General features: G+C 41.6%; 1 protein-coding gene across 1 annotated transcript in view; it reads right to left on the reverse strand.

Annotated features, from left to right (window-relative positions):
• The window catches only part of TTC27 (tetratricopeptide repeat domain 27), a 795,933-nt gene that overhangs the window by 117,424 nt on the left and 662,671 nt on the right, over positions 1-15,838 (reverse strand). Inside the window, exons 13-14 of the mRNA XM_073627729.1 lie at positions 9,478-9,600; positions 8,727-8,954 (exon numbers count right to left, since the gene is read on the reverse strand). Coding sequence (XP_073483830.1) covers positions 8,727-8,954; positions 9,478-9,600 — 351 coding nt within the window. The remainder of the gene's footprint in view (positions 1-8,726; positions 8,955-9,477; positions 9,601-15,838) is intronic.

A 15,838-nucleotide genomic window follows, 5' to 3' on the forward strand; every position in this document is an offset into this window, starting at 1 on the left:
GGATATATTTAATAACACAAAGTATTTTTTTTTAAAATGTCGGTCTTTTTTCGTTTATATCATAAAAAATAAAAACACCAGTGGTGATTATATTCCACCAAATCTGGTCAACAGCTGCCTCTTGTTCTAGTAATATAATTTTAACAGAATCTGCCATCACTTGTTGGTATATGGTAACCAAATTTACGCACCTCCACTCTCCATAATGCTGTCGGGCTGCAACAGCACAGGAGATGTAATGCATCTTGTGGACTTGACCAATGCTAGGCAGATTCAGAATCAAATTGTTCAATCAACTTCAATGCTTTCGTCAATAACTCTCCAGTATTCTGACACCCACAAAAAAATTCTCAAGGTGTGGAACCGGGCAATCAATATGCCCTTATCACGCTCTATGCGAGAGTCTAACCAATTTATAACACCTCAATTCAGAAGGGAATGCTTCAGAACCCCTGAAGTCTGCATTGATTTTGTTTGAGTCTGATTTTTATAACCTATCTGAGTTTGATTTTCATATCCTAGTTTTGGTGTGTTGGCACCCCAACCAAATAATTTGGGCTGCCTTAACCACTTCAGCCCCGGAAGATTTGGCTGCTGAATGACTGGGCCATTTTTTTGTGCACTGCGTCGCTTTAACTGACAATTGCAATGCTGTACCCAAACAAAATTGACTTCCCTTTTTTCTCCCACAAATAGAGCTTTCTTTTGGTGGTATTTGATCGCCTCTGCGTTTTTTATTTTTTGCGCTATAAACAAAAAAAGAGCGACAATTTGAAAAAAAAAAAACACAATATTTTGTACTTTTTGCTATAATAAATATCCCCATTTTTTTTTTAAAAAAAAGCAAATTTTTTCTCAGTTTAGGTCGATATGTAAAAGTTATAAAAGCGCAAAAGTTATAGCGTAAAATAGGGGATAGATTTATAGCATTTTTATTATTATTTTTTTTAATAGTAATGGCGGCGATCTGCGATTTTATCGTGACTGCGACATTATGGCGGACACATCGGACAATTCTGACACATTTTTGGGACCATTGGCATTTATTAAGCGATCAATGCTATAAAAATGCATTGATTACAGTAAAAATGTCACTGGCAGTGAAGGGGTTAACACTAGGGAGCGATCAAGGGGTTAACTGTGTTCCCTGGGAGGTGATTCTAACTGAAGGGGGAGGGGACTGACTAGAGGAAGTGACGGATCGTGGGTTCTAGCTAATAGGAACACACACAATCTGTCACTCTTCTCAGAACAAAACAGGGATTTGTGTGTTTACACACACACTTCCCTGTTCTGTCCCTCCTGCTCGCGATCGCTCGTGGCATCGGCATCCCCGCTGTGCAGCGCTGCACCTCCAGCGGCGCGCGCGCACCTGCTATCCCGATCCCGCGAGCCGCCGTATAGCTATGATGGTTTGCGGGATCGTGCCGACCTGCCGCAGTAAAATGACAGCGGCTGGTCGGCAAGCGGTTAAAGGAGAAGTCCAGCCAAAGCTTATTTGGTTGGACTTCTCCTATGGATCACAGAAGTGCAATTCGTTTTGCACTCCTGTGACCCGCATTCAGCAGAGAGTGGACTGATGTCACGGATATCAGTCCAGGCACTGCATCATCCCGACAATGGAAGTCTGGATCCGCCAGGTGCCTGAACTGACACCTGTCTCAGCGAGCCACTGAGAGCTGGAGATGGCCCGCTCTGCCCCCTCCACAGCTCAGTGCTCCAATGAGCGCGGAGGGAGAAGAGCAGAGAGCTGTGACTTACAGTCGGCAGCTCTCTGCTCATGGAGCTGTGAAAACTGAGCGACTGGCGGTGGTCGATCAGTCGGTTTTCAGTGCAGAGGTGCCGGGGGACCGATGCTGCATCCACCTAGGTAAGTATAAATCAAAAATAAATAAATAAAGAAACCCATACTTCTCTCTTAACACTGGATTATTTAAATTATTTATATAAACTTAAATAATTTTTGCCATTGTTTCTATTTAAATTACAGTAACTTATATTTTCAAATGGTTACTTTTTTTCACTACATATTTTGCATTGCCATACTTTTATTGTAATTTTTTTTCTGTTGTGGCATAGAAGGCTTCGGAAGATATTACTATGCCCTGCTCTCCCTAACCTCTTGCCGACCACATGACGCATATGTGCCATGGCAGGGAGAGTGGCTCATGAGAACATGCTTGGTTAGTTCGCCCCGCCATTCAGCATTAAAGTGCAGCTCCACCCAAAAGGGGAAGTTTTGCTTTAAGGACTTGTCCCCCCCCCTTCTCTTGAACAATTGGCACTTTTGAGGAGCTGGGGGAAAGGGAGGGAGCAGGTACCCGATTTTGACAGGTACCTGCTTCCCACTTCCGTTCCGAGCACCTCGGCGCTCGGAAACGGAAGTTCTCCTCCCTCCCTTCCCCCTGCAGTCTTCTGGGACACTGACAGGTCCCAGAAGACTGCATCCACTACTCACGATGCACAGTGAGCACTCGGCTGTGAAGCTGCAAGCTGTCACAGCCGGGTGCCCATAGTGAAGATGCTGGTGCCAGGGACCGAAGACAGCAGGTGAGACTGACTGGGGTGAGCACACCGCTGGATCATGGGACAGGTGAGTTGCCTTTTTTAAAAGTCAGCAGTTACAGTTTTTGTAGCTGCTGACTTTTATTTTTTTTTTCACAGGTGGCTGGGAATCTGCTTTAAGACCCAATGTACAGGGCCACCGGGAGAGTTTAACACATATCATAGGCTCATTTCGGCTTCATTTTCTAGCATTAGGGTGTGTTATTGCAAACATACATTACTGTCTTCTAAATCTCATTTGTGTAGTGGAATACACAGAATGAAAATGCAAACGGACAAGCTGTGTAAACTTTTACTTGACTAAATTCTATTTGAACAGATTTCTTTATATAGATTGTAATTCTTACTGAAATACATTGTGTAACTTTTTGTATATGTCTTATTAAACAAAGTTTAAAAAAGGTAGGAAAGATTATGTTTTTCCAGGTGTTTACTTTAGAAAAAGCAGATTTGAAACTTTGTCAGCTTAGGTGATGTAATCCTTCACAGTTAAACCCAGAGGTAAAATAACAAGACATATTAAATGACAACAAATGGAGAGCAAACTTATTGAATCCATTTTAGACTTGACCTGTAATGCTAAATAACACAATTTATTTTTGACTATTGAAGCGCGATAGTTGCTAGGGTTAATTCCAAACCTAGCAGCTGTTCTGTAGTCATCTAACACTTAAAGTGATTGTAAAGGCTTGTTTAAAAAAAATAAACGTTAGTTATACTTACCTCCTCTGTGCAGTTGGTTTTGCACAGAGCAGCCTGGATCCTCCTCTTCTGGGGTCCCTCTTTGCTGCTTCTAGCCCGTCCCTCCTTTGAGTGCCCCTTCAGCCAGCACATTGTTACAGGGGCACCCAAGCAGAGTCAGAGCTCCGTGTATCCATTCAGGCACGGAGCCCTGACCTGGCCCCGCCTCCTCTCTCCCCTGATTGGCTGACTGACAGTCGTGGGAGCCAATGGTGCCACTGGTCTGTCTCAGCCAATCAGGCGGAGTGTCTTGCAAGGCTGAGGGGGATTGTGGACATCGCTGGAGAGAGATGGGGCTCAGGTAGGTTAATTGGGGGGTGCTGGGGAGGCTGTTACACACAGAAGGTGTTTTTATTTTAATGCATTAAGATAAAAAACCTTCTGCCTTTACAACTCCTTTAAATAAACACACAAGTACCCTTTCCTGAAGCACTATAAAAAAAAGAGCCAACAATTCTGGTCAGGCCTACCCATGGATACATATGTGTGCCACCAACCACTTATCATGGGCCTAGATTACTTGATTGATTATATATTTGCTATTCTTTAAAGCAATAGGATCCTTCCTTAAAAATAAGTCAATATATTGCACCCTTAGAAAGCTTATTCTGACTCTTCTTAAAGCGGAGTTGTTAAAAAAAAAAAAAAGGCTACAAATACTGCAGCTGCTGACTTAATAATCGGACACTTACCTGTCCCAGGGTCCAGCTATGCGGGGGAGCGAAGCCCCGCTCGTCTCCCCCTCCTCTCTGCAGCGCTAGCATTGTAAGTGTGGGCGCCCGGCTGTGGCTTCACAGCCAGGCACCCAATGCGCATGCGTGAGCCGTGCCGCGTGCCGTGGTAATCATCTGGGACGTGTCCCAGATGATTGCTGAGAGGGAGGAGTGTTCTCCCGTCCAGTGCCGTGGAGGAAGTGGGAGTTGGGACCCTCTGAAAAGAGGGTACTGGCCCCCCCCCCCAAAAAAAATGACATGCCAAATGTGGCATGTCGGGGGGTCACCTCCCTTAAAGCGGAAGTTCCATTTTTGGGTGGAACTCCGCTTTAACATATTGTCATAGTTTCTTCCCTAGTTGGATTTTAACTCTCTTTAACTCTCTTAAATACATGGATGCCAGGCAGGTGTGTCCCTGGAGAGGAGAGTCTGTTCATCTGTCCGTCTGCTTTTCACAAGTGCTTGCCATCACAACATGTGTTGCATGTATAAAACCACATTCCCTTTCTGGATACACTTGACCTTTGCCTGCTCAAGAAACACCTGTATTTCCTTATTGTCCAATAAACATTTATAACATTCTTCACTACATTTATTATTTTCATCTGGCAAATCACTGATAACAATAAAGTGGAACTTAACCCAAAAGGGAAAGTTCTGCTCTTCCTCCTGCCCCCTCTCCTCTTTTACGTTTGGCATGATATTTTTGTGACAGGTACCCGCTCCCCCAATTCTGGTCAGATCTCTGTGGCGATCTGAGCAGAAGTTTGCACCCCCCTTCCCCTACAGCTTTCTAGTACAGATCACAAAGCGCAAAGACCAATTACAAAGTGCAGTGCGGCTCACGAATGCGCAATTGGAAGCTAGCTATGAAGCGTTGCCGGTGTTGCATCAGAATCGGTGGCCTGCCGGATTAGGTAATAGAAGTGACGCTCCGTCACCTGCCCATGCATATACCCACTACCAGGTTGCCTAATCTGACAGAACATTGTAGTCAGAAGGCGGTTGCAGCGAACATCTTAGTACACCCAGCTATGTCTTGAATTTAAGAGCAATTTAGTAATAAAGTGAGCGTATATAAATATAGTACAGTTCATCCGGAAAGTATTCACAGCGCTTCACTTTTTCTACATTTTGTTATGTTACAGCCTTATTCCAAAATGGATTTAGATCATTATTTTCCTCAAAATTCTACAAACAATACCCCATAAAGACAACATAAAAGAAGTTTGTTTAAAATCTTTGCAAATGTATTAAAAATAAAATACTAAAGAAATCACATGTACATAACTATGCACAGCCTTTGCCATGACACTCAAAATTGAGCTCAAGTGCATCCCGTTTTCACTGATCATCCTTGAGATGATTCTACAAGATGATTGGAGTCCACCTGTGGTAAATTCAGTTGATTGGACATGATTTAGAAAGGCACACACCTGTCTATATAAGGTCCCACAGTTAACAGCGCATATCAGAGCACAAACCAAGCCATAAAGTCCAAGGAATTGTCCGTAGACCTCTGAGACAGGATTGTATCGAGGCACAGATCTGGGGAATGGTACAGAAAAATTTCTGCAGCATTGAAGGTCCCAATGAGCACAGTGGCCTCCGTCATCCGTAAATGGAAGAAATTTGGAACCACCAAGATTCTTCCTAGAGCAGGCCGCCCAGCCAAACTGAGCGATCAGGGGAGAAGGACCTTAGTCAGGGAGGTGACCAAGAACCCGATGATCACTCTGACAGAGCTCCAGCGTTTTTCTGGGAAGAGAGGAAAACCTTCCAGAAGAACAACCATCTCTGTAGCACTCCACAAATCAGGCCTGTATGGTAGAGTGGCTAGACGGAAGCCACTCCTCAGTAAAAGGCACATGACAGCCTGCCTGGAGTTTGCCAAAAGGCCCTGAAGGACTCTCAAAACCATGAGAAACAAAATTCTCTGGTCTGAAGAAACAAAGATTGAACTCTTTGGCCTGAATGGCAAGCGTAATCTCTGGAGGAAACCAGGCATCGCTCATCACCTGGCCAATACATCCCTACAGTGAAGCATGGTGGTGGCAACATCATGCTGTGGGGATGTTTTTCAGCAGCAGGAACTGGGAGACTAGTCAGGATCAAGGGGAAGATGAATGCAGCAATGTACAGAGACATCCTTGATGAAAACCTGCTCCAGAGCGATCTGGACCTTAGACTAGGGAAAAGGTTCATCTTCCAACAGGACAACGACCCTAAGCACACAGCCAACAGAACAAAGGAGTGAATGGCCGAGCCAGAGCCCAGACTTGAACCGAATTGAACATCTCTGGAGAGATCTGAAAATGACTGTGTACCAACGTTCCCCATCCAACCTGATGGAGCTTGAGAGGTCCTGCAAAGAAGAATGGGAGAAACCGCCCAAAAATAGGTGTGCCAAGCTTGTAGCATCATTATTAAAAAAGACTTAAGGCTGTAATTGGTGCCAAAGGCGCTTCAACAAAGTATTGAGCAAAGGATGTGAATACTTATGAACATGCAATTTTTTTTAGTTTGTTATTATTAATAGATTTGCAAAGGTTTCAAACAAACTTCTTTCATTTTGTCATTGTGGGGTATTGTTTGTAGAATTTTGAGGAAAATAATGAATTTAATCCATTTTATAATCAGGTTGTAATATAACAAAATGTGGAAAAAGTGAAGCGCTGTGAATACTTTCTGAATGCACTATATATTGACATCTGTGATGGTAATTTGATGTTAAAATTTTGAAAGAACCTAGACACAAACAGTAGCAAAGTAGCGGAGGCCATGTTGGTACACCCCGCACTGCTCAGCGCTAAACCTTTAGGCTTTCAAAAATTAAACCGCATCACAGATGTCAACATACTATATTTATGTATATACGCTCACTTTATTGCTAAAATGACTGTTAAATTCAAGAAGTAGCTGGGTGTTGTAAGAGGTCCGTTGTCTTCATCTGACTGCAGGTGTTCCGTCAGATTAGGCAACCTGGTAGCGTCAGACGTCACTTCCCTTACCTCATCTAATGGGTCGCCGATTCTGATGGGACACCGGCATCTTTCTAGAAATGCTAGTTGCCGGGTTGTATGTAATGTTTTTAAAAGCTAAGTTCACCACTTTTTTTCCAAAATTCCAGCTCCCCTATTTACCAATATACCATAACTGTACCTCTGTTGCAGAAAAATAAAAGCTTTCTATGTTTTTTCTCACAAGGCCTTACTTCAGCCCCTGATGTGTTCCATAAAAACGTTAACGACTTCCTGGTATGTAGATTTAGGACATAAAGACCAGGAGGACACAGGAAGGAGTTCACCGGCTGACCTCATTAGCACACACACCCTGCACCCATCAACTATGTTTGCAGGGCATCAATTCAGGTATGCATTTGCCTGGCTTGTCAATGTAGGCTCTGTCATGTTTGCACGGCATTCCTGGTGTCCTTCCCCTTGGGCCTGGGCCACATGCTAAAATCTCTGGGGCCATGGGTAGGAAGCCTCTGATGTAGTGTAAGGGCCTGCCTGATTAGGTACATTGTGAACGTATAGATAGATGGGTCCTCCTATTTCATAGTTTGGGGAAATTGTACTGCTGCTCTCCTTGCAGCACATGAAAGAATAAAGAGGGGAGAGAAGAGCTGCAGCCAGGTACAGCGATGGCTCGATAGAGCGTTAGTGGGGTGTTTCTTACAGGGCAAGAATTAAGGTAAAAAATATGTACATTACAATCAGTTTAAACCCCCTGAAACAATCTCATAATGATTGTAGGACAGTGGTACCCAAAAACAATCCCAAAATCATAAGTGGTCAGTGGCATTGCAAAAAAAAAAAAAAAAACACCCCTCCATCATTATTAGTGGTCACTGGCACTTTATTAGCCCTCCGTCCCAAATAATGCCACAACAGTTGTGATCAGTGGCATTTTAAAACACCCTTCAATGAAGCCTCCCCTCTGCTACAACCTCTCTCTTCTTAACATTCAATCAGACTGCATTCCTTACTTTTTCCTTCCTCTGTTGAGAAGGAAAGGGGCAGGCTCTCAAACAAACAGTAGTACAGGTTACAATTGTGATCACTGTGGTTATCCCACAGTCCTTTCACTCATGAATTCCACTGTTCAATGACAGCGGGATTACAGACACTAATCATAAACTAGGGATTTTTTTAAACATCCAGTGAGAATAACCATATCCCCCAGTCATCTTTCTACAATGACTAGTATGGGTCATTGTAGAAAGATGAACCATGGGTTTAAATTTTCAATGTATTTTTTCAAACTCATAAATACACTACTACTACTCATTAAATACCTCATTGCATATGGAATGATATTTTATTTACCGATGCTGAAATATCCTTGACAGATTTATTTGGGATAAAAATTCTGGTGAAGTACTTCCTATCAGCAGAATTTCTATCACAGATAAATCTGTCAATGATCTTTTAGCATCAGTAAACAAAAAAGGTCATTCTAAATGCAATAAGGTATTTTATGAGTATGACTAACATGCATGGTAATTGCAGGTTGAAAGCCATATAATGTTCTTGCTTTCCAAATGCACTAATTATTATTTTATAATATAACAAAAATGCATACAGCTGTAGATCGTTAATAACACGCAATTGAAAAACATATACATAGTACAAAAAAAAAAAAAATCAGACTGGGCTCATTTTAGATATGCTCTATTATAACACGCGTATTCATTTTTCTCACCTGCATTGGATTGATCTTTACAGACTTTTCAAAGCACTCTACACACTGCTCTAACTCCTGATTCCGTAGATGGAGAAGACCTTTTGATCGCTGGGCGCGGGCACTGCGGTGTTTTGAAAGCTCCCAGGCTCTATCATAATACTGATGATCCCGTAGTACATCTCCAAGAAGACAGTAAAGGTGTGAGGTCTCCTCTTTCTCTAATTCTTTTCGCAGAATCTGCTCCGCCTGAATACAACATGGGTCAAAATTCAGTAAGGACTGATCAAAGTGTCTTTCTAAGATATTTTTGTATGTGTTTGCAAAGTCATATTTTTATGATCCTACTTAATGTGTATAGTCATGACCACTAGAGGAAACATGTATGGAGTCAGAAAACAAATGACTGCTTTGGAAATACCTACTAAAGACCATCTGGGAAGCAATTTTTTTCTGATTTTGTGTGTCCTAGGCGAATTTGAAAGAATAAACTAGACTAATAAAAAAAATTGAATTGTTTGGCATTCCCAATTTTTTAATGAATCTTTAAAAGTAGTGACTATCTAGTGACTATCTAAGCACCATCGGTGTGAAACTGCTACATAAGAAGTCCATTATACATAATTAGCAAGTTTGCATTCAATTCAACTCTACAGATCACCAGCTGGTTTCCTACATAAGAGAAGTTATTAATAAGAATAGTTAGGATAATAAAAACACATGCAAAAACTTCTGAAAACAATCACAGTTTCATAGTAATTGGTGTGTTCACCTTTCCATGCTGTCCTGTTCGTTCATAGCAAATAACAACATCTTCCCACATTTCTAGCTTTTCAAATATCTGAAGAGCTGAGCTAGTACATCCAAGTTCAAACAATAAGCTGGCAAGCTGCCTCTACAAAGAAAATATAATTATTAGTATATAACAGATTGGTTATCAGTATATAACAGCAACATTCTTTCATACTTTACAAAAAAAAAAGCAAAACATTGAAGGCAGTATTAAAAATTCTTCTCATCGGTTCCTTATATCCTGCAATGTGCCTGTCATCTATTTTCTTTTGAACTACAGAACTCCAAGTTCAAACACATCCAAGCTTTATTAAACAATGAATAATTGGCAGGATACCCTTTTTTCTTGAGACAGTCCTGTTTTGTGGTGGCCATGTAGATGCGGATATATAGGTAGAGTAGAGTAAATATTAGGAGGTAATTTTAACCTGGGTTTTGGAATATTAGCAAGTGTATAGTTTGTAGCACAATAAAGCTTCCTAAAACAAAGTATCTCCATCTCATTCCAAAATACATCCCAAAAAAGGAGGATTATTTCCATTTCATGGGTGGATCAATGCAACTCTGAACTGCTGGTGTATAATGCAAGTAAACCTAATATTATCGAGACATTTATTCATACCTGCATACAGCTGTTTCAGACTATTTGGCCATCATCAATGTAGCGTATGGAAACCATAGCTTCTATGGAGTAGGGCTGGGATCCAACAAAACAATAAAACCATGCAGGTATTGGTGAGAGGAGACTAAATGCATAAAACTTCCCACTCATCAGTGTGTAGCACAGTAACGCCTTCTTAAAACAAAAAGGTATTCCCATGTCTCATTATAGAGCCATTCATTTCAACCTGCATATGGCTATTTCGGGCAATTTAGGCATCTTTAGTGCAGAGTATGGAAACCATGGCTTCTATGGAGTATAGCTCCACACAGGACAGCCTAACCATGCAAATTATGCTAAAATGTGCATCTGGCCAAAGGGCATAAAACAATGATTTATATGGCTCCATCCACTGTTCTGAAATGATGAACAAGATTTACTGTACTATAAACTGGTTAGACTGGGGTATTTTGGATTGCTTTAGCTCCTTCTAACTATGATCTGCATGGCTACACTGTCCAAGTGTATTGTGTAAATACTACCTACAAAATATACTGTATACACGTTCCATATCCTACCACACATAATTACAACAGTAAATTTTCATGGCATTTTAAGGCAGTATGCGTAAATAAAGGAATAGATAAAGGAATCCTTTACAGTAACAGTGATGTATGTGTATATACGTAATGAAATAAAAAATTAATACTGCATGAAAAACTACTAGCATGCAGGAAAAATGCAGTATGCCATCCCCAGCTTTCAGCCAACTAAACAAGGGTTTTTAGGAAATTAGCACAAAGCTGTTAAATCATATAAAATGTCATATGACATTACAGGACACATACTGCAGATACACAACTTCGTTTTTATTAACCATCAGAAAGTACTTTCCTCCTGTTTGTTCAATGTAAAGTTTTATGCATAACATATGCATTTACAACATGAAAATACAACACTAAACATATTCAAGTCTAAATACTATTTCACAAAAGGAAAGTTGCCATTTTAAAATGAACCTGTATTATAGTGATTGTAAACCCTCACCTTTAAAAAATCCATTTTGTTTCCAATACAAATAAAAGGTAAAAATGTGTGTATAGATATAAAACAAAACATTATAAATATCCTTTTCCCTTTTTTATAAGTGATCACATATTCTCTGTTTTCAGCTGCATAAGAGCTGGAGGAGGAGAAGCAACAGCACACCGAGCTTCCCAGTAAAAGGCTGTGCTGTGGGATATGGGGTGGGGGGTGTCACGACAAGTGTGATCATTGGAGCATAGCTAGAGAAGTGACCACTGTATGTTCCCCTGCTTAGTGTGGTCAGTTTTTAATAGGAAAGCAGAAGAACTGACAGGAACACCAGGGATCACACAAAGAAAACAATACAAAGAGAACAGGTTACATTTTCATACAAGTACATGGTACACCAGGCACATATCAGGAATATGAAATGTTGAGTTTACAAATCCTTTAAGGACTAATCAGCAAAGTAATGTAAACTCTGTACAGCAGATGTCATTCAATATTTGCTCTTACTTTAAAAGCATCACTTGCTCCCCAAATTTACTAAAACAATCAACTTTATTAAAAGACAATATCTGAAAAGGGCTAAATATATTCTTGAAATTAATTAATGCTAAGCTCTGGAGAAGAGTTCTTCTCACTGAAATTGCCTGGACCACCTATCAGTATGAGAAATGGCGAGGTCTCCTGTACTGTATGTATGGTTACATTTGTAACTAATAGGTAACAGTAATAGTAACAGTCAGTAAATAGGCAGTTTGTGCTGGCACAAAACAATCAAAGTCAAACCTGTGCTGGAAAAGGGCAGGTGAAGCACACAGGAAATTTGGAGTTAAAAGACAAAGTTCATCTTTGTAAAAATAAATAAATACACATGATTTTGAAGGAAAAAAATGTGCATTTAGTATTTTTTTTCACAGGGGCATGCAGTGCATTGCACCCTTGATCAGTGGATCATGGGTGCAATGTCAAGCTTCTGCAGACATTGCCCTATGCCCATACCTCTGAACGGGCTGTCAGTTTTGGAGCTGTAGTAAGTGTCAGTGGACTATGAGGGCACTGATCGGAGTGTGTTCGTGCATGCACAGCTAAGGTACATTACAGCTGATAGGGCAGAGGAAGCATTTATGAAAGAAGAGACTGATAGGAGGTGAGAGGGGTGCAGTGTTGCCAACCTACCAGATTAAGAGCAAGTTTTAGTAGACTACAAACAAGTACAATGTGCAATTAGCAAAGTGATTTAAGGTAGATATTAAGGTAGATACATATTTAGCAAGTAAGTAGCTCTGAGACAGGACTCAGGAGGCCAAGAAATTGGGTAGAATGGGTAGGCGCACACACAAAAAATTAACTCTCACAGTGACACTCATAGCAGCACAGATGATAATGACACCTTTTTCTCTATGTCTCACGTCTCTCTACACGCCAGGTGATCGCTTCAGTCCACCCCAATCCAAACAGCACTGACAGTCCCGCTCCCAGCTAGCCTTACTCTCATCCCGCAGACACGCACACGAGGCTCTGGCCACTCCACTCGGCTCCCTTGCACCACAACATCACTTAACACGCTCAGCCACTGCCTCCGCCAGACTCGAACCCCCCCCAGCCGGCGCCACCCAAACACACTGTAGTAGGCACTCTGATGGTATCGGTACCGGACTGGAACTGCGATTGTGCAGTTCCAAGCTGAGCAGCACAGCCATATCTTAAGTATAACTATTTTTAACCACTTGCTAGAAAATTACTTAGAACCCCCAAACATTATATATATCTTTTTCTAACACCCTAGAGAATAAAATGGCGGTCGTTGCAATACTTTCTGTCACATCGTATTTGCGCAATTGTCTTAAAGCGCACTTTTTTTGGAAAAAAATACACTTTTTTGAATTAAAAAAATAAGACAACAGTAAAGTTAGCGCAATTTTTTTTATATTGTGAAAGATAATGTTACGCAAAGTAAATTGATACCCAACATGTCACACTTCGAAATTGCACCCACTCGTGGAACGAGACAAACGACAAACTTTTACCCTTAAAAATCTCCATAGGCGACGTTTAAAAAATTCTACAGGTTGCATGTTTTGAGTTACAGAGGAGATCTAAGGCTAGAATTATTGCTCTCGCTCTACTGATCGCGGTGATATCTCACATGTGTGGTTTGAACACACCGTTTTTATATGCGGTCGCTACTCACATATGCCTTCGCTTCTGCAAGCGAGCTCGGCGAGACAGGGAGCATTTAAAAACATTTTTTTTCTTATTTATTTTACCTTTTATTTCTACATTGTTCTTTAAAAAAAAATGGTGTCACTTTTATGTAAACATCCCTTGTAATAGAAAAAAAAGCATGACAGGACCTCTTAAATTTGAGATCTGGGGTCAAAAAGACCTCAGAGCTCATATTTATAATACAAAAAAAAAAATAAAATGGCCCTTTAAGAGCTATGGGGGGGAAGTGATGTTTTGACACCCACCCTGAAATGATATGGAGACGGGTGGGGACCATCTTCCTCTCACTCGTCTCCATGTCAAGCCAGGAGAAGGATCCGATCGCCTCTGCCGCTACCGACGGCTCCGGTAAGTGAATGAGGGCACCGTACTGCGGCGAGAGGGCCCTCTTCCGCCGCCGATAAAAGTGATCTTGCGGCAAATGCGCTGCAGAGACCACCTTTATCTGAAAGCGGACCATCCGCTGAAGAACAGGATACTGGGGTTATGGCAGCTACCTGCTGCCATAACAATATTACTCTTCAACGTACCAAAGTAAAACTGCAGCGGGCGGCCCCGTAAGTGGTTAAAGGCAACCTTTTCCTGTCACTGGCATTTAATGGCAGGAGAAAAGTGCCCATTTTTTACTGGCTACCGGTAAAAATACTAACCATTGGCAACACTGGAGGGGTGTGATGTGATAGATCAGTGATGGCAAACCTTGGCACCCCAGATGTTTTGGAAGTACATTTCTTATGATGCTCATACGCTCTGCAGTGTACTTGAGCATCATGGAAAATGTAGTTGCAAAACATCTGGGGTGCCAAGGTTCACCATCACTGTGATAGACCATGTAAATGTTACATCCTAAACACAGGTGTAACATGTTCCAAAAGGTGAAGCTATCCTTTGCATCAGTGGTCATCAACCCTCTCCTCTGGGCCCACTAACAGGCCAGGTTTGCAAGATAACTGAAATACTTCACAGGTGATATCATTTGCTGCTTAGTGATTGCAGTATTCTAGTCTGCATCTTCCCAAGGTAATACATAAAACCTGGCCTGGTAGTGGGCCCTGAGGACAGGGTTGATGACCACTGCTTTAAATTACACCCTTTTTGCCAACTTTAAAAACATCCATGTAATTAACAAATAAATTAATATTCTTTTTATTCTACTTTATATTGTGTTCTTTAAACTGCTGCCAATTATCTTCTCTAATCCTTAACAGATTATCTGCTTCTTACTAGTGGATGAGCAGGATTAGACTGGGAAGAGCTACACTGATCTACAGTATGAAGCATCATGCACTATCCCCTTTGCAAAGAGATGAATGTCCTTATGTACACAAAGGAAAGCAGAGCAAATCCCACGAATACTAAGCTAGGCATCTCAAATAAAACAGAGGCCATGAAGAAGTCCTGCTGCTTCCTCTGCACACTACTTGGGACACATTGGGGTTGATTTACCAAAACAGTAGAGTGCAAGATCTGGTACAGCTGTGCATGACAATCACCTTCTAACTTCAGCTTTGACAAAAAGAAAAAAAAAAACCACAACAAAAAAACCTTGAAGCTGATGTCTATGCAGAACTGCACCAGATTTTGCATTGTGCAGTTTCAGTAAGGCTGCATGCACACTGAAGCTGATAGACTAACATTAAAAGCTAGTACCAACGCCAGGAAAAAAGCAGCATTAAAAATGCGATTTTATCAGCGTTTTGCATTGGTGTCAAAGCACGTCTAGCCGCTCTAGCTTTTAACCGAGTTTCTCTGCCTCTATTCAAGAGCAATGGTTCCCTATGTGAGCCCATTTGAATAAAAGTCGCACCAGTCTCGTCATCATCCCATCATGCCCCAGGTGGTGATGTCACAAGGAGGCGGGGCTTCCAAATGACCTCAGGCAGTGGCCCCGCCCCATGTCAAGATAAGTCACTGCACACAGCGGACCCAGCATTACACTGGGAGATCGCATTGAGTCAGCATCGGAAGAAGAACAGAGGGAGAAGACAGCGGCGAAGACCTGGAAAAAGAGCAAGATGACAGCAGTGAGAGAAGATCCGGCAGAAGAGGAAGAAGACAGTGCAGAATGGAGAAGGACCGGCAGAGGGAGAAGAACCAGAGAGGGAGAAGGACCGGCAGAGGGAGAAGACATCGCCGGAGAGGGGAGAAGAAATCGGTAGAGACGCCGAAGCTGCCTTAATAAAATACTTTAAAAACCTACTGTACTGTGTACTGTGTTTATTACCTACCTTAGAAACTCACGGTTTCCCTGACAAAAATCATTCTTTAACAAATTGGATAGCATTATTCTCTAACCCTGCCTTGCAAATTCAATACAACTCCCTTAAACACAGGATAGACTCTCTCTTCCAAATTTTAAGCTATACTATTGGGTGGCAGTACTGGTGATGGTCCGTTGGTAGTTTCACAGCCTAAGCCTAATCCAGCAGTTACCTTAGAAGCCACTTTGCTGAGCTCCTATGGTACACTCAGTAATCTACTA

Source organism: Aquarana catesbeiana, linkage group LG04 (assembly GCF_042186555.1).
Source record: "Aquarana catesbeiana isolate 2022-GZ linkage group LG04, ASM4218655v1, whole genome shotgun sequence".
Classification (NCBI taxonomy): domain Eukaryota; kingdom Metazoa; phylum Chordata; class Amphibia; order Anura; family Ranidae; genus Aquarana; species Aquarana catesbeiana.